The sequence below is a fragment of the Thermobia domestica genome, chromosome 5, assembly GCF_964235325.1.
Source record: "Thermobia domestica chromosome 5, izTheDome1.hap1.1, whole genome shotgun sequence".
NCBI lineage: Eukaryota > Metazoa > Arthropoda > Insecta > Zygentoma > Lepismatidae > Thermobia > Thermobia domestica.
This window is the reverse complement of record NC_137458.1, coordinates 151,317,649-151,343,014: the sequence shown is the minus strand read 5'-3', so window position 1 is coordinate 151,343,014 and position 25,366 is coordinate 151,317,649. Positions and strand designations below refer to the sequence as shown.

The 25,366-nt window shown below is 34.5% G+C and overlaps 1 protein-coding gene across 1 annotated transcript in view; it reads left to right on the top strand.

Annotated features, from left to right (window-relative positions):
* Positions 1 to 21,509, top strand: part of LOC145684710 (lipase member H-A-like) — an 81,262-nt gene extending 59,753 nt beyond the window's left edge. The window contains exons 3-7 of the mRNA XM_081757086.1: positions 600 to 748; positions 5,739 to 5,987; positions 14,392 to 14,583; positions 15,343 to 15,502; positions 19,235 to 21,509. Coding sequence (XP_081613212.1) covers positions 600 to 748; positions 5,739 to 5,987; positions 14,392 to 14,583; positions 15,343 to 15,502; positions 19,235 to 19,298 — 814 coding nt within the window. The 3' untranslated portion in view covers positions 19,299 to 21,509. The remainder of the gene's footprint in view (positions 1 to 599; positions 749 to 5,738; positions 5,988 to 14,391; positions 14,584 to 15,342; positions 15,503 to 19,234) is intronic.
* Positions 21,510 to 25,366: the final 3,857 nt, after the last annotated feature.

Sequence of the window (25,366 nt, the reverse complement as noted above, 5' to 3'; positions counted from 1 at the left end):
TCACTGGTAACGATTGTGTTAAGTCTTGGAATCTTATAACACACACACACACACACACAAAGGTTGAAACTCAATTACTGTCACATACCCTAGCGTCTGGATTCTCCGATGTAATGCAAACTGCAAAGTGGTGAAATCTTTGATTGGATATAAGACAGCAACAGTTGGCTTAAGATGTGGTATCATTGGCATAAAAGTGATATTTTTGTAAAGGGAGTCGTAGTCCCTTACTTCTTAATGTTGCAAGAGCTTTTAATAACAAATATAAATGACACGCGTATTATTTTGCTTAGATGAATAAGAGCTATCTATTGGTGTGTAGATTGTGGTTGATTTTTTATTTGGTAAACGCTAATAATATTGCTAAATTTGTTGTTTCAGAAATATTCTTTTTCGTTTCGTTTTACCAGCAAAACCGAGCTTTAACTATTGCATTTAAAGCCTAAATGCAATTTGACTTGGAAGTGATACCATAAAGCTTATTAAAATTATTATCATCATTTCACTTGTCATTCCATCAATTGTCATAACAAGATATACTTCACGCAATGTTTTAAAATATCTTGTTTTGTTTCTGAATGCTCTATTTTTATTTTCAGGAGTAATCCTCGCCAATGGCAGGAGCTGAAAGTGAATGACGATAGCCTGTTTGAAGATTCGAATTTCAATCGCAGTTTGTCAACGGTTATTTATATTACAGGGTATATGACAGGAGAAAAATCGTTATCCGCCACATCTGTCATTGAAGGTAAAGCTTACGAAATTATTAAGAAATTGGTATGTAGATAGATTTTGAATATAAATATGGAATGTGTAACACAGAAACGACATAGAAACGCTGACAAATAAAAGTAATGTTTAGAACTAGCAATTTTAGGTACTGCACCTTACATTTTTTTTCTATTAAAATGCTCAAATTAGCTTGTCTTGAAAAAAAATAAATAACTCCCAGCTGTTTTTTGGTTGACTCTTTTTCTATTTCTTTCCAATGCAACCAACGCCTTTTGCATCTGTTCTCAACGATATTTATCACCTCTGTGTAATGTTACATTTTTTGGCTCCTTTACCGTATTTTATTCTTAATATAATTAGAGACGGAACACTGAACTTGTATGACATCGTGGGGGCCGCGGTGGCTCAGTGGTAGAGCGTTCACCTCTGGTGCATGAGGTCCCTGGTTCGATCTCAGCTCGCATCAAGTGAACTTTGTGGTGGACAAATTCTGTATGCGTAGGTTTCCTTGGGTTCTCCTGTTTCCTCCCACTTTCTTCATTCCACCTTTTCACTCATTTCTCATCATCATCGTCTCCTTTAGCATAACCAGCATAAGCGTGGAACGTAAAACTTAAAGATTTCATTTGATTTTATTTGTACGACATCGTATTACTTTTGCTTTAATGCACACTGGAAAAAAATGTAGGTGGCGTACTTAAAAAGATAGGTTACATGCGTAATTCCAGTAGTTTTTGGACTTAACGTACAGCAGACGTATAACTGAAAACGCATGTTTTATAATACTTCCTGTATAAGTGTTTCATCTATACGTACTTTTCGTATGAAACAATGTAGGCGGTCAGGATCTCACATACAAATGGACGTATATAACATATAGCTGACGAAGGTAACATAAGTATATGCATGTGATATACGGAAAACTGTTAGATGTCAGACATCCTGCAACGGCATGATGTAATATCTAAGGACAGTGCCTATGTAGCATACGGATAACGTGTGCTCCGTACTGATTTCTATAGTAAGCAAGAGGATACCGTATATTTGTACAATATGCCGCTATTAGGGGAAAGATATTGAACAGAAAGTAAATTGAGGTGATAACATCAAACTGACAAATCATGTCTATCACCAATTGATATTGTTGAGTGCTCTCCTACATACAAATATTTGCTTAGTGACCGAAGTTCAGGCTCACTGAAGAAAAATGAAATGTTATATGTTAAAATGTTTAACAGTCACTGTAATAATATTGTCCAATCAAACTTGAACTGTAATAACATTGTGTTATGGAACAGAAACATGGACATTGCGCAAAAGGGATGAAAAAAAGACTGGAAGTTTTGGAAAAGTTTATGTGAAAAAGTATGGAATTAGACTGAGAGGGTAGGATGGAAAAGAACAATTTTAGATATAAATTAAAAGAGGAATAAATTGGATGGGAAATTGGCTGAGAAGAAACTATTTGCATGAATATTTACAATTGAAATTTGCAACTTCTTTTAAAATTTTTCGTGTCTTTTGAACCAGATTTGTGCAGCTTTCTCGCACCTTTCTTACACCTTTCTTTCTACTTCAATTTTGCACCTAATATTCCAATTCTAGTAATGATGATTAAATAATAATTTGTTTAATGATGGGGAAGTGAGTGGAAATAAAAACATTCTGAGAAAACAAACAATTACAGTTTGATTACCATAAAGCAAAAATCTTACATAGAATCCTTGAATATGGAACACTAATATCTCGCGATATCGTTGTCATTTCCATGTGAATTACTTGCAGCGATAGGACTATAAGTGTTAGTATATCTCCGACATCCTGCAGAAATAATATATAATTTAATGAAGAGCTCGAAACAAGCAATTCCATGAACTGAACGAAATACTATTTTAAGCTTTTAGGAAATTGAAATATCTTTGATTAGCATGTTTAGTTTGCAGATATGACACCCAATGTGCCTTTGTGAATAAAAAAGTGTCTGGCAAGAAAGAGAGAAATTGTGAATCCCAACTCCAGTTTGTGATGTTTAAAACATATTCTCAGTGCGCCGAGTTCTTCGGAGTGACCCTTGCCCCCTTTTCTCGTAGGTAAGCCAAAGATTACTGCTTTCCGTGGGACCTAATATCTTACATATTATGACATTGGTAAACGTAAATTCAGCATTTTAAAATCAATATTCAACACAAGGCAGAGACTTGCGAAACTGGACTTAGTATCATCCAGATCGAGTCTCAGACGTTGCGTGTTACTTGCCACGGTGTTACTTGCCACTATTGGAATTTCGTGTTACTTGCCACGGTTACCTTATCGCATATTTATCTATCTATGACAGCGTGTCCGTTGCCACGCATCTGCATCTAGATTTGACCTTGAGGGGGTGGGAGTAATTTAACTGTGTTGTTTTATCTTGGCTGGAAAGCTCATTCTAGTTTCTTATAACAGCGAAACACACATTCTTCCACAATTTCTTCTTTAATGCTTGGCGTTTCTCTATTTCCTCAATTAATTTTTCATAGTCTTTATCACTAATTAAAGACATGCTAGTCACTAATCAAAGAATGTATTAGTTTACATTGCGAACACTTCTTTTCATGCGCTACACACGGAACGAACTGTTACGTGAAAAAACTTGTAGAAAACGTTTATTTTTTACCTTTCTACTTGGAGATATCTCGGCAACTTTTCTGTGGCCGTCGCCTCAGTGAGCGGACTCCCATAAGACTCAATGCATTTAGCCAGAGCAACAAGATAGTTGCCCGACAAAATGTTGCCAGTGAGCGGTACGCCTAAGGCAATAGCTTGGCGACGAAACAGTTGGGCAACATCTAAAAATGCATTAAGTCTTATGGGAGTCCGCTCACTGCGGCGACGGCGGCAGAAAAGTTGCCGAGGTACATCCAAGCAGAGAGATAAAAAAAATTGATGTTTTCTACCAGTTTTTTCACATAACAGTTCGCTCCGTGTGTAGAGTATGAAAAGAAGTGTTCGCAATGGAAGCTAATATATGTATGTCTTTAATTAGTGGTAAAGACAATGAAAAATTGAGGAAATAGAGAAACACCCAGCGTTATATAAAAAGAAAAGTTTGCAAGAATATTCAGATATAAATTGAGAGAAGAAATTGTGGGAAAAAAATGTGTTTTGCTATTGTAAGAAACTGGAATGAGCTTCCCAGCCAAGAAAAAATAACACAGGTATTTACATAGGAGTCTATTACATTTTGAAATGAAAATGAAATGAAACCTTAGAGTTTTGTTCCACGGTTATGCCGGGTAGGCTAAAGGAGACGGCGATGATAAGAATTAATGAAATGGCAAGATGAAGAAAGTGGGAGGAAATGGGAAACCCCATCTACATGGTGTTTGTCCACCACAAACCCCACTTATAATCATTATGACGTGCGACGCGCAAGTGACAAGGTTCCTATTGGAACCACCTAGGATTATGGATCGAATGTGATATAATATATAAATCATTGCGTTTCTTCCATGCTTTCAGGCGGCAAAATGAGCGCTCGAATTACTGAAGAACTTCAATTGTTTGTGTAGATTTGCAAGAATACTCCTTTCATCAGAATCTTGTTTTGTTTCTTGTATTTCGTGCGAGTTTTGTGAGTTTTGTGACACGCATAAATGTAACAAGGCAGGGCCGTCATTTAGGGGGGCAGGGAGGGGCATTTGCCCCCCTGAGTTTGAGATTTATATAGATTTTATCAACAGAATAGTAGCAAATCAGTGAAAAACGCGAAATTTTACTTACTTAAAGGGATCTTTCCCCAAGCAAAATTTGAAGTGACGCTTCTGTAACAAGGTTCCTATTTCTTAAATCAGAAATTTGCTGTTTTTCTTGCGTTTCAGGTGATTGCCTTGCTTTGAAAATTGCTTGGGAAATTACACCCACCCCCTCAAGGTCAAATCTAGATGCAGGTGCGTGACAACGGACACGCTGTCATAGACAGATAAATATGCGATAAGGTAACCGTGGCAAGTAACACGAAATTCCAATAGTGGCAAGTAACACCGTGGCAAGTAACACGCAAACGTCTCAGACATCAGTTTCGAATAAGTCTCGACGTGTCGAGTCTTGTTTTCGTTTCAACAAAAAGCTGCTTATCATCTCCTATAGTTCCTGTTTAAAAGAGTTGAATGAAATAAGATTTTTTTTAGTTTAATGTCCCTTTAGGCTGAGAGAGACATAATTAACGACAGCGAATTATTGTGAAATTAAATGTTTTATGCTCTCCCACCGGGGAATTGAACCCGGATACGTGCACCTAAAATAATTAAATAGTAAATAATAGCAACACATATTCATGTTTCTAGAAATGATTGAATTCTATGATTATAACGGTTTCTTTATGGAATACTCCCATTTCTTCTACTACAGTTGTGGATGGCCTCATATGCCATAAAGGAACCCATTTCTATTTATGTTCTGCAGTAACTGCGTGACTGCCCTAAACCATAAATAACTGTTTTACGTACTTTTACAGAGAATTTCCCCTCGAAATAATTATTTTGTATAGCGGAATGGAGATATCAGTTGGGTATGGCGGATATTTCAGTACCAAAGGAGACGCCAGATTCATCTTGAAGTGAGTCTGCCCTAAACAGCGTCCTTGCCAAGGTGAAACCCTTCACCGTCAAAGTCACAACCAACGTGCAACATTGCAATACTGTATTCCTACATAATTCATAGAATCGGTGAAAACATTCTTGTGTATTACGACGTCATGAAACCTGAATTTTATCCAGAAGAGTTATTTAAGTTTTGCAAACATCTCCTTAGTGTGTTTACACTAATCTTTTGCAATTGACAGTTCCACAATTAGAATATACAATCGTCACCATACACTACACAGCACATTCCATTCTTTTATAATTATTTTACAATAAGCACAATATCACTGTCTCACATCAACAAAATTGTTTACTACATTTTACCGTTGCCGGACAACATCGATGATTCATTAAGAATTGGACTATTGTTCCTGTTTGTTTCAGCTTACATGCAACGGGGTGACCATAATATAATACTAGTCGACTGGAATGAGTTAGCAGCTGGACCATGGTACCCTGTGGCATCAAGAAATACAGTTCCTGTCGGAAGATACACCGCAGAGCTTATTGACTACTTGGTGGCAAAGGATGTTCCTCTGAGAAGCATTCATTTGGTAGGCATGAGCTTAGGAGCACATGCTGTAGGTATTGCTGGAAAAAATGTAAAATCTGGGAAGATGGAAAGAATTACAGGTAAGTGACTGATTTGTTTTCATATATCGTAATAGCAGCTTTGGCTTCCCATTGTCTGTTTTATAATTGAACTTCTATTTTCAGCATCAGTTGCTTTTACAATGGGATCCTAACTTCATTCATTTTCTGTAAGTGTAAAGATCTATATTGTCAGAAATTAAGAGTGGCAACATCTGCCTACTATAAAGATAACCAAGGAAGTATTTATGCTTTTTGTGGAGTCTGTGTTCAATTGGCTCTCACACCGTGAGTTGAATGCAAATGAAGGTAACACGAAGGTCAGTTATTGGTGTGGGTATATCCAATAAACTACCTGGTTGTGTCAGTTCAGTTACGCCGTGAACGTGCGTAAGGACAGAGTGAACATTGGACCTATAGAGAGTATCATAAGGGTGTGTATGCTGTCCGAGTTCAAACTAGGGTCAAACGTTAATGCAGCGAGGCGGAAGATATGCTAGGCCTTTGGAGAGAGTGTCGTAACTACGCGGGTAGTGTAGCGGTGGTTTTAGGAAGTTTAAGGACGGTGATGAAACACTCGAAAACGCACCTCATGCCGGAAGACCAACACATGTACAAAATGAAGATCTTCAGGCAGGAATTGAGGCGAACAGTAGCCCGACATATGAGGAACTGAGACTACAATTCAGTGTGAGTAGAGAAATCATTCGGCAGCACCTCTATCAACTTGGGAAGCACTACAAGTTGGGTTGATCGGTCCCACATGATTTGACTCCGGAGCAAAAGGCAACGCGAGCAGACACCTGTGTTTCTTTGCTGTCTTGTCTGAGGAAGGAGCCATTTCTGGACAGAGTTTTGACATGTGATGAGACGTGGGTCCTGTACGAAGCTTCATGGCTCCGTTATCATTGGTTAGCATCCCATGACCTGGTTTCAAAACAGCCGAAACTAGCACTACACCAGAAGAAGGTCCTCCTATGTGTTTAGTGAACTGCTCGTGGCATCGTCCATCGGAAACTGCTACCAGCTAATCAGAGTATTAATGCAACTGTGTACTGTCATTGGTTGAGCCGTGTTCAAGAAAAACTTAAAACTTAGTCAGCACTTCTGAATCACAAAGTGTTCCTCCTTTTACAGGACAACGCTAAGCCCCACGTGGCTAGGATGACCCGGGACATCATTCTACGCCTTGGATGGGAAACACTATGGAATCCGTCACACTCCCCGGACATTGCACCGTCCGATTATCACCTGTTCCATTCCTTGGGCAATCACATTAGAGGACACCAGTTTAAATCCATAGTAGAGGTGAAAATGTACTTGATACCTTCTTCACTTCACGGTACATCAAGATCAATTGCAATGGAATCCGTGACCTTCCAGAACGTTGGCAGAAGGTCGTCGGTGCTGATGGGGACTATTTTTGATCTTCCTTATATACGTCTCAGGTTACATATAAGTGTTCAAAGGTGGTGGGTGAAAACGCGATAGAACTTTCTTGGCTACCTTTATAATTATCAATAAATCTACGATGAAAATGTAAAATTTTAAATCTAGTTCAAGTTATTCCATATGTAAGCCTTTGGGGATGTGGTACTGGGTTAGATTCCCAGTGGGAGAGCTTAAAAATGTTAACATATTATGGTATCCACCTTGAACTGTAGATACGAGCCCTATATGTCCTTGGTGATGAAAGGGGGGCTGAACTTCAATAAAGAAATAAACAAACAACATGTCATGAGGCAATTTTGAGAACGACTGCTATAGAAAGTTCCTTTATTCGCGGTAGAAAATTTGTTAATCTGCTATTGTATATAAAAGTACATCATCCAAGATAATTATTCATTTTTACAAAAAATCAGATTTCGTCTCGTTTAGAGCCCTCTCTGAAGATTGAATGGGTTACAATTAAACACCACTAATTCGCTAAGTTCTGTTATATGAATCATAATATAAAATAACTTAATTTTTTTTAATGAAATTTTTCACATTCTGATAGGTGCATAACATATAATACCTTTTCCCCTTGAAAAATCAACCAAGATCCAAGACTATTTCTTTGAACGTAATCACCATACACTTCCACAGTAAGTTAACCTCTACAATATAATTATTCATATAAATATATATTTGAAGCAGTCATGGCACCAGGATACTGTTATGGAGACCGTAGAATGAGGGGGGTTAATTTTAGGTAAACATACGAAATCGTTTTGATTATTTTGATAGTAATGGTGAACAGGAAGTATGTACAAACAAAATAAAGCTTTCATAGGTTGAATGTTTCAAAGACTGCAGTTACAATGATAGAATACCAATTTTTATAGATTCATCAAGTTTGACACTTGTTGAAAAATAATAATTCAAGCAGATAAATAATAATTCAGCCTATAAAGATCACTTATATTAAATGTCACACTTTAGTTATAATGAATTTCGAAAGAACAAGGGGATTTTCACCAATACTTTGCAACACTCTAGCATATCTATTCGGGTTCAGTAACTATTGTACATAAAATATTAACCTCTGTATCCTTTCAACACATTCATAGAGAAAACAAGCACTGCGCCTACATCCTTATATGACATTAAAATTTCTGATATTCACTGTTGAAATGTTTTCAAATTCGAGATATTGAGTTCGTTCGCACAGGTTGATTGTGAATGTATTATTCACTTTCTTATTCATCTATGTCCACGTGCAAAAGAATAATAAAAGTTGCTTGCATGCTAACTTGTGTAAAAGCACTTTATTTCTTTCAAGTTTCCTTCTTAATTTTGCATATGACCTTGACAGTCACCTATTACCTATGAAATGATTCTCATTTTTTCCTCTTCTGGCATTGAGATAATCATTACTCTACTGTTTATGTAAATCGTAACACTAAAAAAGATACATGTGAGCGATATGAATTTTACCTTAGAGATTCGTTGCATTATTATACAGAAATGATTAAAATTTCAGACTGTACAACACTGCTAACCTTCATAAGTTAGAATGCCGTGCAAACGTTACGTACTGCAACTAGAGGGTCCATATGGCATGGCATCTAAGCAGGAATTGGATTTGTTGCCGAGAAACTACCTACTGCGCCTCAAGACTAACATTTTCTGCTCGGAATCTGTGACAAACAATATATTCGTTGACATATCAGTTGACGCCATGCCCCACACATTTAATGGGTGATATATCAGACGACCATTCAGGCCAGAAAAGCAAGCTTGTACATTACTTATACACAGTGATGTTATTCTAATTTTTTAACAAGCGTTTCTATATATATATATATATATACAGAGAGAGAGTAGATGGATACGTAAATAGATAGATATAACTTTCTGAGGAAATAAACCATACAAGGTAGACAAAATCAAATCTTTTACTGGGTACCACAAGTGACAAGTCGGGATCTACACAGCATCCTAATACAAAGTGGCGTGACGAATATCTTGGAAACGAATTATCCAAGATAGATGGTTGTCAAAAAGTATTGGAAAGGCCTTAATCCAGCAATGGATCGACAATTGATGATAATCGTATGTATGCATTTCAAATATAAATAACATTCACCACATTACATTCATATGAATCATGAATGTGAATGTGAATTCAGTTCTCATTCTTGATATCTGAGTATTTGAGATTAAGAAATAAGCACTTATACCTTGTTCTGAGAGATCATATGTTTAACCCTGTAGCTGTTTAACCTTGTATATAAAAACAAAGATAGTTAAACTAAAATTTACTGTTCCTGGGTAAAATTTACTGTTATGTCTGGGTATAACAAACGGTTCTCCGAACTCGAAACATTTTAACAACCAGTTTTAGCGAACCGGTCCGAACGGCTGAATAGCACCACTGCTTATACATACGGCAGAGGACTGTCCTGTGAAAATGTGATATCTGGAGATGTCTTAAGGAAGATTATGATTTAGGCCTCTCGGGAAGTGATAAGGCTATTGTCAATGTAGAGACCTAGCAGATGAAATCCATAATGACATCGTACACCATCACACCTACTCAGCCTATTCAGACTACTTTATTCGACAATACACTTCAGCAGATTGTGTTCACTACCCCGAAATCTCCGTCGAATGCAATCACCAGTACCTAGATATAGAACAAAATAAAGCGGAATTCAGTCGAGTATATAAATATCTACCAGTCAAAATGCCTGCAGGTCGATGGTAACTGATCAAAGGCATGTGTGTGAGCTGTCCGGCGTTCAACTGATAACGATTAAAGGTTGACGTAGACAAATGCACTTTCGTTACCTGGCTGACTGACCAGTTAATTTCATCTTGACGAAGCAATTATTTCGTTCCAATTTGTCCGTCTATTGTAGTACCTTTCCTTCTTATTTTTTCTCCTTCCTCTGTACTTCCCATTGCTTTATTTAGGTTACTGCTCCTACCCAGAGTATATAACCTGATTCTTTTCCTCTTAACTGTTACCAGCATTGCTTATCTTTTCGCAACTTTTGGTAATACTTCTTATTGGATTTTATTTCCATCACGCTAACATTCTGTTATGCTCTTCATTGCTTTAACGCTTCTCACCGCTCCTTCTCATATACCGCGCTCTTTTGTCACTCAACGGCATATTCCACACAAAGTTTTCGATTAATCCTTTAAGTTCTTCATTTGACTCTTCCTGAAGAATGAAGGACACTATTGTATCGTAAGAGTTTAACCGAACTCATTCGATCGGGACTAAAGTTGGCATAGTGTTAGACGTTGATTTGGTGTATAAGCGTATAAATACTATATCGTGCAGGTTTAGGTTCCCATATTACGATGATCAAATTTTGGGTCATATTTCGAAAGTAAAAAGTCATCCGATGAAGCCGAACTTCGTATGGTGGAAGAACTTTACGTACTACAAAAGCATGTGAAATTTTGCGCCATATTTTGAAAAACAAAAATCTATCTGTATGTGAATAATTCGATCAAGATTAACTTTGCTACGGTGGTAGACCTTAACCAGAGATATAAGGGTGTGAAATATTTATGTTGTGCAGATTTACATTTCCTAAGTTATGGGTTTGAGTTTCTAAAGTTATGGAGAATCGAATTTCAAAACCATTGGATACAACAAAAGCAAAATAAATACCATTTAAATAGCTATTAGAGGTCAATCTTGAACATAAAGAATAAACATCCAATGAAGGACGATTTTTTTTTTACTGCTGCACGAATTTCACTTGTCTTAACTCATCCTCCAACTATCAAAATTCACTTTTCATTTTTCTGACGGCTTTTTTCGTTGCATCTATACTTACTTTTATTCCCCGCCCTCTTATTTGAGATATCTACTACTAAGTAGCTAAAACTAACCACTTGTTTTCGTCCAAATGCCATCTTTAACGCTGTTCTCTTTGTTCAAAACACCATTATTTTCGTCTTTCAGTAGATTTATCTGTTTCGTGTTTTCCTCCTTTCAAATTTTCAGCAGGATTATTGCATCCCATTTCTCTCTTACCGGTATATTGAACTGAATGGTAATTTTGGTCACCATCAGATGTGGCTTACCAGCGAAGAAAGATACCTTAGCCAAGAAGGAAGAGAACACGACTACTTTTCACAGTTTATAAGAAGACTTGTAATGCTCCTCTCTGATCTTCCGGTGCAGCAGTCATCCATTCCATCGACCGAAGGCGATATTATGACATCTGAGCTGCTTGGCCCTTGTAGATATGCTGAGTCGCCACCTCGTATAGAAAACCGTGGTAAACTTTATTTATTTCAAATCCAAGTTCGGTGATGAGATCGCAATATTAATCGTGAAGATTTCTCGATCGCATTGCATGGTACGAGATAACAACCGTGACTCACTGTGTGGATTAATACGGTCATTGAAGAAAGACTTTAACATACACTATTCTTTAAAAAATATATCAATGATAACCTCTGAAATTAAAGAAATAAATACAGAAACAAAGTTTTGGCACATCTTGTTTATAGAGATCTTGAATTCGGAACAATGCAGATCAAATTATTTGTAGAAGTTAAAATGAAACTGGACAATAAATACCAATGTTACATCTAAATGAATTTCCCAGCACATGCTTTTATAGTAGTATCGATTCTCTTATTCTTAACAGCGTATCTCCAGAAAAAAAAATAAGTTAGATGAATTAGAGTAGACCCTATGGGTAATTAAATTAGAATAGTACATGCATTTAAATATTACTCATATTGCTAATTTTGGGATGTAGTCGATATAGTGGCTTTGTTCCATATGTATTAATATTGTAGATATCATGTTCATCTAATTCGTAAGTAATTAACTTTTGTGAAAGTAACCAACGATACATTCACAGGTATGCAATAAATGAACAAGATTAGATTGAAAGCAACAGACACAAGCTTCATATCATATGTGTTTAAACTTCTTCTTTCACAGCTTTCATCCATGCCCTGTTCCAGCTAACATCATAGGTTAACAACAGTTCAGCGAAAAGGCTAATACGTATATTCCACATCGGACATATTTATTTACTATATTATATTTACTACTCTTCATTTAATCCTTGATAAGTTTATGTATTTTAATATTATCGTCATCTTGTATGTTAAATAAAACCTTTTGTCTATGTTGTACATATACTTGTTTTGTTGCTAAATAAACTAGACATGATCTCATAACTGCCTCACAAAGAATAACATGTTCTATCTGAATTTGCATAACTTAAATAGATTATACGTAGCGTCGTGCTATTAAACGTTAACGTCTTTTGACTAGGAATATTATGCCATTAAAATATATCGTAGGTATTTTTTTACAATAAATATTAAGCCAATAAATATATAATTGAGTTGATATCATTCATAATAGCTTCCATGTCTGCCAAAAGATTATTACGGAATTACTGGAATTTAGTTGAATCATTATGGTTTATCGTAAAATTACATATTTTTAGTTATTGGGAAGCATATAGGGAGAAGAGCTTAAGCCCGAGAAGAAGATCTTTTGTTAATCATAATTATTATTCTCCTGTCCTCCATAATTAAATATATTCAGTGTTTTAACAAATATTTTCTAAATAAATGCTATTAAAATTATATTACCAGATTATAACAATGTGTTTTTCTTTTTTGTACACTTTAAAATCCAATTATTTTGCTTCTAATCAATAGTTACAGAGACAACGCACTTGTTTATCGCTATCCTGATTTTTTTTACTTCAAATTATATTTCTTCTTCTTGTTACCGTAAAGAAAGTCATTTCGCTAATCGATACTTAGTAGTTATAAAATAATGTATTTTCGGTACAGATATATAATATACAGTACCTCGTTTAAAATAACTATTTTCATTCCGGTTATTAATAAATCTTGGTGCAGATATAGAACAGGTCACCATTTAACAATTAACAAACTCCCAACTTTTTGAAAACAAACTTATACAAAATGATAATCACAAACAATAAATAAAAAAGTAAACAAAATATCAAGACAGCTGTTACGCCCAGTTGCGGGGCATAATAGACTGAAGTGGAATATTTGGTTAATTGCATCACCAAATCATCAAGAATGAAAAAGAAACGGTCACAGTACTAGGATTAGACACTACCTCTGAATTAAGAACTTGTAATTACACTGGTCAACAATGATTGATTTAAATATACAATTTTAGCTATACTGAGTGAGTAGAAGCTTATTAGTACGAATATAGGAAGGCTGTACCTGACTCTATCACAAGCAAGCTACATATAATCACGACAATTTAAGTGTTGGGTTTGTATGAACGAATGAACAGAAAGTTGTTATTTAAGATTGAAAATATCGAATGATGGTGATATCTTTACTATAATTATATCTAAAATATGTAAATTATATAGTAACTAATTCCTATTAAAATGTATTTATCTACAAGTTTTAAGCATCCTCGCTAGTAATAACTCATATTTATTTTTAATTTGCATATATATAGTAAAGTACGAGTAATAGCTATTTATATTTGTGCAGGTAATATAACTCCTTATCACCTTACTCTTAAACTTTATTTATATTTTAAAACAAAAAGAAGAATTGATTATTTTCATTCATTAGAAACCATGTCAATTTCATTCACACATGACTAGTTTCACGCTCTTAAGCAAGACCAGCTCTTATGAGAGAAGAAACCACAGTGTGCTTTTTCTTTTTCTTTTTCTTTTCTTTTTCTTTTTTTTTTTTTTTTTACGGATAAAAAGCATTCAGTTCAGAATTTGGAAACATCATGATAGTAAAATTCAATAAGTAGTCTTTTCCATAGTTACTCAGCAAGATAGAGGTAATTCCTTTTTGCGGAAGTTCATAGCTCAAGTATATAATTTTTCGTAAGACGTGTAGCCAAGATGATAACTACAAAAGCATAATAGAAAGACAATTGTGATTGTTAAAATTTGAGCTTCAATAGTATAAATCAAACCATTACTCTGTTGCGTTGGATTATTTTCAGCTTTGGATCCAGCTGGTATCTTGTTCTTGACCGAAGACACATCTGATCGCCTTGATCGTAGTGATGCGAAGTTTGTGGACATCATTCACACGACATCAGGGATGGGATTACACGACTCCAGCGGACACGCTGACTTTTATCCTAATGGAGGGACTATACCACAGCCCGGGTGTTGGATTGTTCCTTTCGGAAGTAAGGAACCTATTCCTAGTGTAAAGTAGTTGGCAATCAAAAATGCAAAATTTCCTATTGTGAACATTAGATTTAAAATGCTTAATCTGATAATTAAGTGATAAGGTATTTTCCAAATTCTGAAGAAATTTTAACTAGTTTAAATATTTATTATAATCTTATTCTTACTTGCTTATTATCGATAGGATGAAATAAAATGTAATATAGTTTAAACTTGGCAGTGCGTGCACTGTCGTACTTTCTAATAAGCTCAAATTCAGGAAATGAGACGGAAAAAAATAAGAAAAATAAAGAAAAAAACTTTCCCAATGAACTAACGAAATCAATGAAACTATGGTTAGGCTTAAGGTGCTTAGTCGAGTATGTCTTTTAACAAGATTGATCTTCTGTGTGGTCAGTTTACTAACAGCACACTATTACAGGTACCGTAGTATTAATTTTTAAAACTAACTAATATTTTAAACTAATAATATACCAACTAGCTTGTGCCCTTGTGATCACTATCATAAAGTTTGATGATATGTAATCATTTCAAGATTCCAATAAAGACATTGTAAAAATTTTGTTGAAGTGCACGTTTCAGAGTACTTTCTAGTTTCTGGGTCATTGACGGCTAAACATACATATCTCACTGGTTGGAATTTTATTATATTAGTACTGATTATATCATAGAAGTGTCCCGTTCAGATGTGTTACAATCAAAATTCTAACACTTGTTTACTTTTGTTTATTTGTCCGTATCTTTTATATTTATTTCAGTATCATGCAGTCACGTCAGGGCTTGGCAATTTTATGCTGAGTCACTGATTTATGAAAAAGGATTTATTGGAGTTCCCTGTTCAAGTTGGGAAGACTTTGAAGAAAATATGTGCTCTGATCATAAGTATGCAGTTCCCATGGGATACGCTACTCCAAGGATGTAAGTCTTACACGAACGTTCAACTTATTTTAAAGTCTCACTTGGTATTGTACGCAAAAGCGAGGTTTGGTTTCATTCTTTATTTGAAATTTGTTATTTTTAATTTACTAAGTATACCTGAACATAGCTCGTAAAACCTCACATACTAGAAATAACGAAATATGCTGCGAAATTTGTGGAAGAAATCCTATCAAATGAATTGAGATCAGTTTCCCACATCAAGATATCTAAAGTAAGTAAGACATACTATCACGAAAAATACGTTACGCAATTTGACAGTAATTAGAGTTATTTAAAGGTAAGAATTGGTACTGGAGGACCTTTTTTTCAATTCAGCATAGTTATCATGGTGCTGAAAACACCATGTTGAAATACTATCATGGTAATTCTCCTCCTTCTGTTCATTCTAACGCTGACCTGTGATCTCAGTCTAGACCAGGATTTCTCAACCTGGAAACCACGAGACGAATTCATAAGGCTGTAAACGGCGGTGAGAAAAATAATAATAATAAAGATTACTTCTAATTTCTTATTTTTGTACACACTTATTATCATATTTTGTAGATATTTATTACAAATAGAGCAAAACATATTAAGCAAAGTTTTGAACTATTAAAAAGTAGTTTCAAAACCATTGAAATAGAAAAGGAATTAAACTGGTGAAAACTGCATATTTAAACGCAGGAAACATACAAACACAACAAAGCTGTATATTAAGATACAATTCAAGATGAAGACCATACATACATATAACTGTAAGCAATAAGTAGCAATTATCAGAAAGCTGATTACAAATGGGGAATTACTGACGGGGATCGCTGGGAAGAAGATAATGATGAAAGGTCATCGTGATATAAAATAGGTTAAGAAAACCTGTTCTAAACTGTACTTTTGAAGTTCTATTTCTGAAAGTTTGTACATGTCTAGAAGTGTTCGTAAAGACCGTAAAGAATTTCCAAAATTTATCATTCCGCATAAGTCATAACTGCCACGATGACGAAGCTGATTTTATTGTCGATCACGATGATGCAGAAAATTGGGTCGTAAGTGCTCTTTATACTATTTCAGCTCTTTAACGAAGCAATTTGTTTCAATTCAAAAACATTGTTATCTAAAAATAAACTTATATTTCGGTACTAAATCAGCCGGTTAACTGTTTTATAATTTGTTATTTCCAAGTAACCAGCTGGTATTAGCATTGCTCGTTGAAAATTGTGACAATATTGTTTTAAAAATGGGATCATAACTTAAGAACTCGTGCTTTCTAGTTTAAAACTTAAGTATAAATATTAGAACTTTTCACACTAAATAAAGCAAATATAACTCAAACAAATATGCAAAATCTGAAATGAAATGAAATCTTTGAGTTTCTATCCCAAGCACCACAGGTGAACATGCAAAATCTGAAATATGGTAAATGTATATGTCAAACCAATTTAGATTTACTGTACATGCTAACAGCTATGATAACGAAATTAAATTTACTTTTCAGGTCATTGTTTAACTACTTAAAAAATACAATAAGAGCATATCTAGTAATACAATACTTAATTGAATTTATACTGAATTTTTCATAATAATTAATTATTGGAACAACATTTGGATATTTTTTTTTAATTAGAATTAGTTTCAAAGTGATTTAATTTTTAAAACATGCAATTTTGAATGCACAACGTATCAATAATTGCTACACGAATGCATTAATGACTAAGAAAAATTCAAAGAATATCTTTGGGTTTTGTAATTAAAATATATAATAAATCAAGAAGTAATTATTTGCAAGAAACGTGCAATTAGCAAATACCATTGGCAGTAAAACCAATACCATTTACAAATTCACTCACTTGTAATTTTGACTTTTTAAATTACTTTGAAATAAGGTAGATACCAAAATCAGCGTATTATTTAAAGTTTACAATACTGATGTAAAAGATTTAAGATAAGACAGTGTCACCTCTCATAAATTTTATAGGGAATTACTCCAAGTTCCAAGAGAAAGATAAACTAGAAAGAGTTGCTGCTTTTATTACCGAAAAGAAGTACACGGATATTCTCCTCACTAAATTAGAGTTGCTTCTACGTATTTTTCGTCAAAAGGTTTGTTTGCTTCCTTTTCGGCAACTTTAGTTTCCGGGCCTGAAATTTGAAGAACTAACATACATAATTTCTAATGGGCTTTCATATAAACATAAGGGTTCGAATAAAGATTTCTACGAGGGGGAAATTTTTTCAGATATATACCAAAGCCTTTTTTGTACACACTGATGTTATACAGATTATATGTATGAAATGGGAGGAAAATTTCTCTAGCAACGGAGGAATTCTCCTTTGATAAGCTGGTGAAATTAGTGATGAGCAAATGCAAGACCAAGACCAAGACTCGGGTGGTCTTGGTCTTGGTCTTGCACACTCTTGGTCTTGGTCTTGGTCTTGGTCTTGTACTGGAACCCTTGGTCTTGGTCTTGCTTGCAAGAGTCTTGCAAGTCTTGCTTTTAAGAAATCTTATGTCTTTCATAGGTAAATTCTACCTATGAATTTACACATATTTTCATATCATTTGATGTCAACTCTACCTCCATGCACTGAATGACCTTAAACAAGTGACTGTCTGTTGCTCCATAAATATCGCTCTTACACAAAGAAATGTTTCATTGTTAGGAAAACTACATGCTATTTGATATACAATATTTCAAACAATGCATTTTAAGTTTTAGCCAAATTCGAACAGCTTACCTTCAAGGATGTAACTTCGATTCTTCATACAATGAAAACAGCACACCCAACACGCATCCACATGTTTCACTAACACTTCTCGCGTTCTAAGCTTTCCCTCCATGTGGCGTTTTACATTCTGCATAAGCTGTCCAGTGTTGCCAGATTGAATTATCTTAGAGTGGCCCTATTCAAACGGTGGCCCTAATCACCCACACTTACCATATTAGCGTTTTGCAATCTGAGAGTTTTACTAACCAGCTAATCCCAACAGTCCTGCGGGTAGCCTATTAAGTAATGATAATATCCGTAATTACTACCATAGAAATACATGAGGAACCAATTTTTGATTGTGCGCATCTTGGGATCAATTGAATGGATCACATTTCGTTTCCTAACTTATGATCCTCTACATTCTGCCAAAATTGATGCTGGTTCATCAAGTACTTCTTAAAATTTTGTGTCTGCTAGACGGCCAATTGAACAAGTAGAATAAATACATAAAGGAGTTATTGGTAAACTAAACTCCTTAAAATAATCGTAATTCAAACATACTGCTTATGATAAAACAAATTTCGATACTTTTCAGCAATTCACAGCTGTAGGGAAATTGTTATTCCCATCTGGAGGTGTTGCCGGCTAATGAGTTAAAAGCTGTCTCCATGCATTCTCACAGACCAGCAAACAGTGGTGTAACCACAAGGAATCAGAGGCCCTAAAATCGAAAGGAGTATATTACAGTTTTGGTAAATGTACATTAAATTTTCTTGGCCGCCTTACATAAATATAGGTCGAGACTATGTTGATGTCGACAATACATCATTTCTGCGTGGAAATTTCCTTAATCCTATTTTGATTAAGATAGCTTAATATTGAAGGAATGTTGCAGTGTATAGCGGAATGCAATACTTTGGAATACGTATAGTTCTTTATTTATTATTATTGTTTTCTGAGAATATGATTTAAAATATTAAAATATGCAGAGGTTTCCAACTAATTTTTCCCATCTTTCTTTTGTAGGGCCAGAGGAACTTACTATTTGAAAACAAGGTCATCACCACCTTTTCACATAGAAAATTATTAATACTTGAAGCTCATTCTACTAAAACCTACGAATTATTATTATTGAGGAATCAAGTAATTCATGGAATACAGTGTACCTGATTAAGGGAACATTTCATGAAGATGTTAACTACCTCATTGTTTCATTCAATATAATGTCTAGTCAGAAAAAAGTACTTTTGTTTCTAATTTTGATTTTAATGAATGAATAACAAAATGTGTCAAACTATTCATTCATAAAAAGATATGCTACATAACATACGAAGATTTGCTCCAGAGTTTAATGTATTAACTTATTATATTTTATTATGTATAGTGAGAGGTTTGTCAACGTCTGTAGTAAAATATGAGTTCCTTCCTAGAATGTATGAGGCCAGTAATTTTAATTGAATTATTTCGAAATAGTTTTATATTTTGATCGAAATTTTTTGCCTTTCTCTTCGATCTCCATCACTTGTGTTTTTAGTTTCCGACAATGAAAGAATTCAGAATTTTAGAAGATACAAATTGGAACATGTTATAGTGGTAGGACCAAGAAAATAGTTTAATGACTTTGTAAGCACAATAATGGACAGTTACGAGAATAAATGTAACATATGACTTGGACAAGATATCGAATTTTTCCGAGTTCTTAGCTACCTATATTCTATAGTCTAAGAGTCTTACTGGTACTATAAAGAACAAGGTTAATAATCGATTAGAAGTGCTACATAGTCTAGTATATGATGTATGAATGTGTTGTCTTGTGGTGAATTATTTATTGATTAAACATAATGTTTGTAACTTTCTTACTAAACCGATATTTTAATTGTAACTTTAGCTTTGTTTAGTGTGAATTCAAGTGTAAATTGGTATTGAAAAATCCAGGCTACTTACTTTTATTTGAAAGAGTTTACTTCTATTCGTAATTGAGAAGAAATTTAATAAATTTGCATCTTTTTTTGCTCAATGTTATGATCAGATGGACCTTTCGTGAAAGGTGACTGCCATGACTAAACATGAACTGAACTGATTTTTATTATCACAATTCAACATACTTTGAACTTTAAGCTTAAAACATTCAAACTTCGTACAATATCTTTATAAAATTAACTTCTGGGTAGATAATTTGCTAATTGCACTCATTTTTCTCTCAACATATTTTCCTACTTGCACGAAAAGAATTATCAATTAATAAAATGCCATTATATTATTAGGTGCAATAGAGCGTCGATTATCCGAACGTCGGTCAACCGAACGACCGCTTAACCGAACTGTGTACTCGCTCGCACCTGTTACTCTCCCACCCTACCGTCCATCATCCCCCTCACTCCCAAACCAAGTTTTCCACAGTAGTCGTCGCACTGAGCCACCGCTGGCGAAACATTGCTTCTAATGGGGCTTTCATAAGGCGCTGCTGACCGGCCAAGACGCCAGTCGCTGTGTTTCAACAATCAGCACACTTTTTTTATGAATAAATTTACTGTACAGTACTTCTTTTTGGCAAATAAACATGTACAGTTCGATTATCCGAACAAACCAGTTTTCCGAACACCCATGTCCCCCAATTACTTCGGATAATCGACGCTCTACTGTACTAAATAATACATTATATGATATGTTAGTATGTGAAAAATTATTTACAGATGAAATATATCGTTTCTAAAACTTCTTACTGAGCTAATAATTTGATTGTAATTTAAGATATTTTTAATGTATAATAAATTCATGTCTGAACATCCTGCCTCCTATATTTCTTTGGAAAACTTTGTGTGTTTATTTTTGTTCGATACTACTTGTTTACATTTCTGTTGATACAATATCATCCTCATATTTTTAAATGTCTATATTATCATGATGAATTATTTTGTTGATAGTATATGACTGTATTTATCTTTAATATAATAAACATTGTTACAAATATTGTTTTTCTGTAATCTATTACGATGATATTATCGCAAAAATTTTGTAATGTAATTGTAATGTAATCACAAAACTGAAAAAAAAAAACATAATTTTAATAATGTACATGATTTATTTCTGCTATCTACTGACTTTGCTCTCACTGCGAGAGAAGACCTTTTCTCTATTATAATGTAATCAAAATATTGAAAAGACAGGTCAGATGTGTTAACAAAATTATATTGTTTTGATCTAAACTGAGTCTAAAATGAAAGACAAAACGTTAAAATTTAACGTTATTTATATACTGTATTCTTATTAACGTTATTTATATATTAATGTTATTTATATATTCTCATCATAAAATTAAAATGAAACATTAAAATAAAAATGATCTTATTTCAATCTAAACTTAAAATGAAAGAAAACTTTAAAATTATGTTAATTGATGTTGCATCGTTGGGCCTAATCCTCGTTTCGCCTAACCAATTATCTGACACTTTTATGACAGATAGAAGATAAGATTTTGTCCGCCATTTTAGGCGAAATATGGAAACACATTTGGCCTAATCCTCATTTTGCCTAAATTGTCGTACTATAAAAAAAATCGTGGAGATAAAACTGGAGCGAAATTTTTCTAAAAAAAATATCCCCAACTATGTAAAGAACTGAGAAGTACATATTAGTTTCTCATAACTAATTTGTAATAGGACTATTTGCTTTTGGAAAAATGTTTCAACAGTTGTGTTATTAACATCAAAACATCTCTGTGTTACTAACGTAGAAAGAAGAAAAATATATATCAATTTTTATTATTACTTTTGAAATAACGACTTTTGAGTTGAATTTCCACTCGTTTCACACATTACCGGGAATGTTCATAGCATAAGCCTCTGAGATGTACAATGAGAATGAAATCCGGATTCTCGGTGGTTGTTTCAGCAGAAAGAAGTAGAATGCTCTTCCAAACAGATGGTGGCCAACCGGGATCTGTCACGAGGGTGGTTGTTCTGCTGGTACACTCCATATCCACTCGTATAATAGAAATAAATAGATATAGTTGACTCTGGAGATCTTCGTACTTCGATACAATATGGGTGAATAGTGGGTACCAAAGGTCCAAAACATTGCTTACAGAAAAACACTTTAAATCAACATGGAGTCTCCATTATTCTGTATAGTTCCAACCTGACTTGATTTCGTTGGGCAGGCACCAAATTATAGATCACTATCGGCGTGATGAGATTGAAATCGAGATTCATAGCACCATGCAACTCGTTTTTATGGTCCAGTCACGGCATTCTGTTGCAAGTGTAAGACATTAACCGCAGTGACGTTTGACAAGTTGTAACTTCGTGGGTTATCGGCTTCTGAAGTCCATACGATGAAGCGAACGTTGTCTACTAGAATACCTATCCGGCTGAACCCCTTATTCGGTTGGGTAGTCGTCTGGGGTAAGGTTTACTGGTGTTAGGTGCAGTAAGCAAAGTTATGAAAACATTTATACTTCGTTCTCCTACATGTGAGTTTCTTATCACATTGTTAAATTATTGTAGATTTCAAGTTATGCATATTCAATATTGAAACTGGAAATATATCTATAAGTTCCGGCAGCAATAGAGTGATAACATGAGACATGCAACCTGTTTATCGTAAGCTGAATTCTCATCAAAAACGATTTCTCGTTATCTCTTATGATTTTTAATATTTAGGAATCAATATCGAAACCGGAAGTTGTACTAGTTAATACTACTTCTGGCTTCAATAGAAGAATGAAGCGGAGATAAAATCTATTCTTAAGATTTGGAATCCATACCATAAATCATTTGGATCTTTAGAGAACGTTTCGATATATATACGATATACAGATGGTGATTAGAAAAATGGAAACAAGTGTAGTTGGCAACACGTCAGATGTATGGGTTGGCAGTAGTGTCGTGGTGCCCGCAGCGCCGGACCGCTGGTGGTGTTGTGTTAGGTCGGTCTCCATACTACATCAGGCACAGTGGAACAGCAGTGTCCAGTGGCTGCAGCGGACGGAGGTAGTGTAAAATGGGAGACCTCTCAGATTTTCAAAGACGGCAAATTGTTGGTGCGCGTTTATGTGGAGTGAGTGTGACGGCAGTGGTTACTGTGTTACATATTATACAGTGGTTACATATTAATCTGGTAAGTTGCAATTTCGTTCAGGTGTTTCCATTTTTCTGATCACCATCTGTATATATTCATATATATACATGGTCATAGTAAATACATAAAGGAGTTTTGGTAATCGTAACTTCTAGAAAATAGTTAATATAATATCAATCTATATATTTTGGATTTCTTAATTCTTCATATACTAGGGAATTTTCTCTTATAATTTTCCTCTAGTTGAATTTCCACGATTTTTTCTTATTGTCCACCATTTTAGGCGTAACGAGGATTTGGCCAAACGAGAACCCCTTTCTCGCCTAAAATGGCGGACACAAATCTTATCATTTATCTCTCATAAAAGTGTCAGATAATTGGTTAGGCGAAACGAGGATTAGGCCAAACGTGGCGACATGATGTTAATTGATATATCTGTATCCTGAACTTAAAATAAAAATTATGTTATTTCAATCTAAACCCAGATTTAAAATGAAAAGAAACATTAAAATTAACATTTCATTTCATTTTCCGCTTTAGAACAAAGAAGACGGATAAACATAAGTTGATGATGAAATATTTTATGTAATGAAAATAATGAAACTATTCCAACAAATACGGTTTTGTCCAGCACTAATTTACATGGATTGAAATCGAAATAAACAACTCTTCAAAAGTACAATTCTTGCCATGTCGAGGTGAAGTCATGACGTAAAAATGACACAAGTTTTGCAGTTACATGTAATTAAGAGTTGTGAAATAATTGAACACTGATTTCAATTAAATTCGGCACATCATTTGTTAATGCGTAAATTTTTCATGCATTTTTTCTTGTTTTGCCAATGACGGATGTAGTTTCAGGATTCTTTCCTTAAGAGAACATTAGTGTCACTATGTAAGGCAATCAATATGGATAAGACAAGAAGAAACTGTTCTTCAATATTTAAGCTTAACCAAATTAGGCCGATCAGAATTATTCATAAACATGAAGTAGCTCTTTATTTCACACGAATTCAATTTCGTCACTTATTCTGTATAATATATTACCATTTTCTTTAAATGCACACAGTTCCTCCAATTTCAAAGCTCTGATCAGTTTATCCTTTTACGTAATAACAAGAATATGCTCACTCATCATTTTCCAAGACATGTTTAATAACTTTTTTTTCTCTCAAGCAGTCACAGAAAAGTAAAAAAGAAATTAAACTCCCTTTCTCGCTTTAGCGATCACATCTCGTAAATTTCATGTTTATACAGCCTAACATAAAACACAAAATTTCAAGGCTTTTCGCCTAATAGTTTCGGAGATGTGATGAACCCCAAAGTAAGCAAGCCTACCTTCCTCCCCTCCTTCTGACTCGCAAAATTTCATCTCGTATCCTTAGCCTAGGAAGGAGAATACGAGTATTTGCACAAAATTTGAAGTTTCTACACCTAATATTTTCAGAAATCTGTTGAATTAACAAAATCAAGTTCTCCTTGTCTCCTCTTAGGATTCGTATTTCGTAAAATCCTATCATATCCAGGCAGTTGATAATTGTTCCACATTACACTCATATTTCGAAATCAAAGTACTTGAAAATATACTTTTTGTGATGTTTGCTGTATCCATGAAACTTCTCATACTCAGCCACATACTTCGATTCACAGATACCTTCAATTACTCCGAAATATCTGTTATCAAACCTAATCAAACGATACACAAAAACATTATGCAGAATTTTAAAATTCGTAATATATTTAACAACGTACTGTATATATTATCTCTCGCCATTAGTAAAAATTCTCGTTAGCAAATTTACTAAAATCTTGTCCACGTTCCATAAATTTTCTACTGTGTATCGAACAGGATGTTAAGTAACAGTTACATTAAACTCTATGCAATTTATCTGCAATCGACATATTCGTGAATCATTTTGCTAGTTTAACTGTTTGATATATTGACAGAGGACCAAGCACTGGCGATGACAATCGTCCTTCCTAAGATCTTCAGATGAACTGTCAAGGTAACTGCTAACTACACTTGAAACTCAATTTTTGGTTTTAAAAAGTACCTCGCCATACATCCACACAGACGCT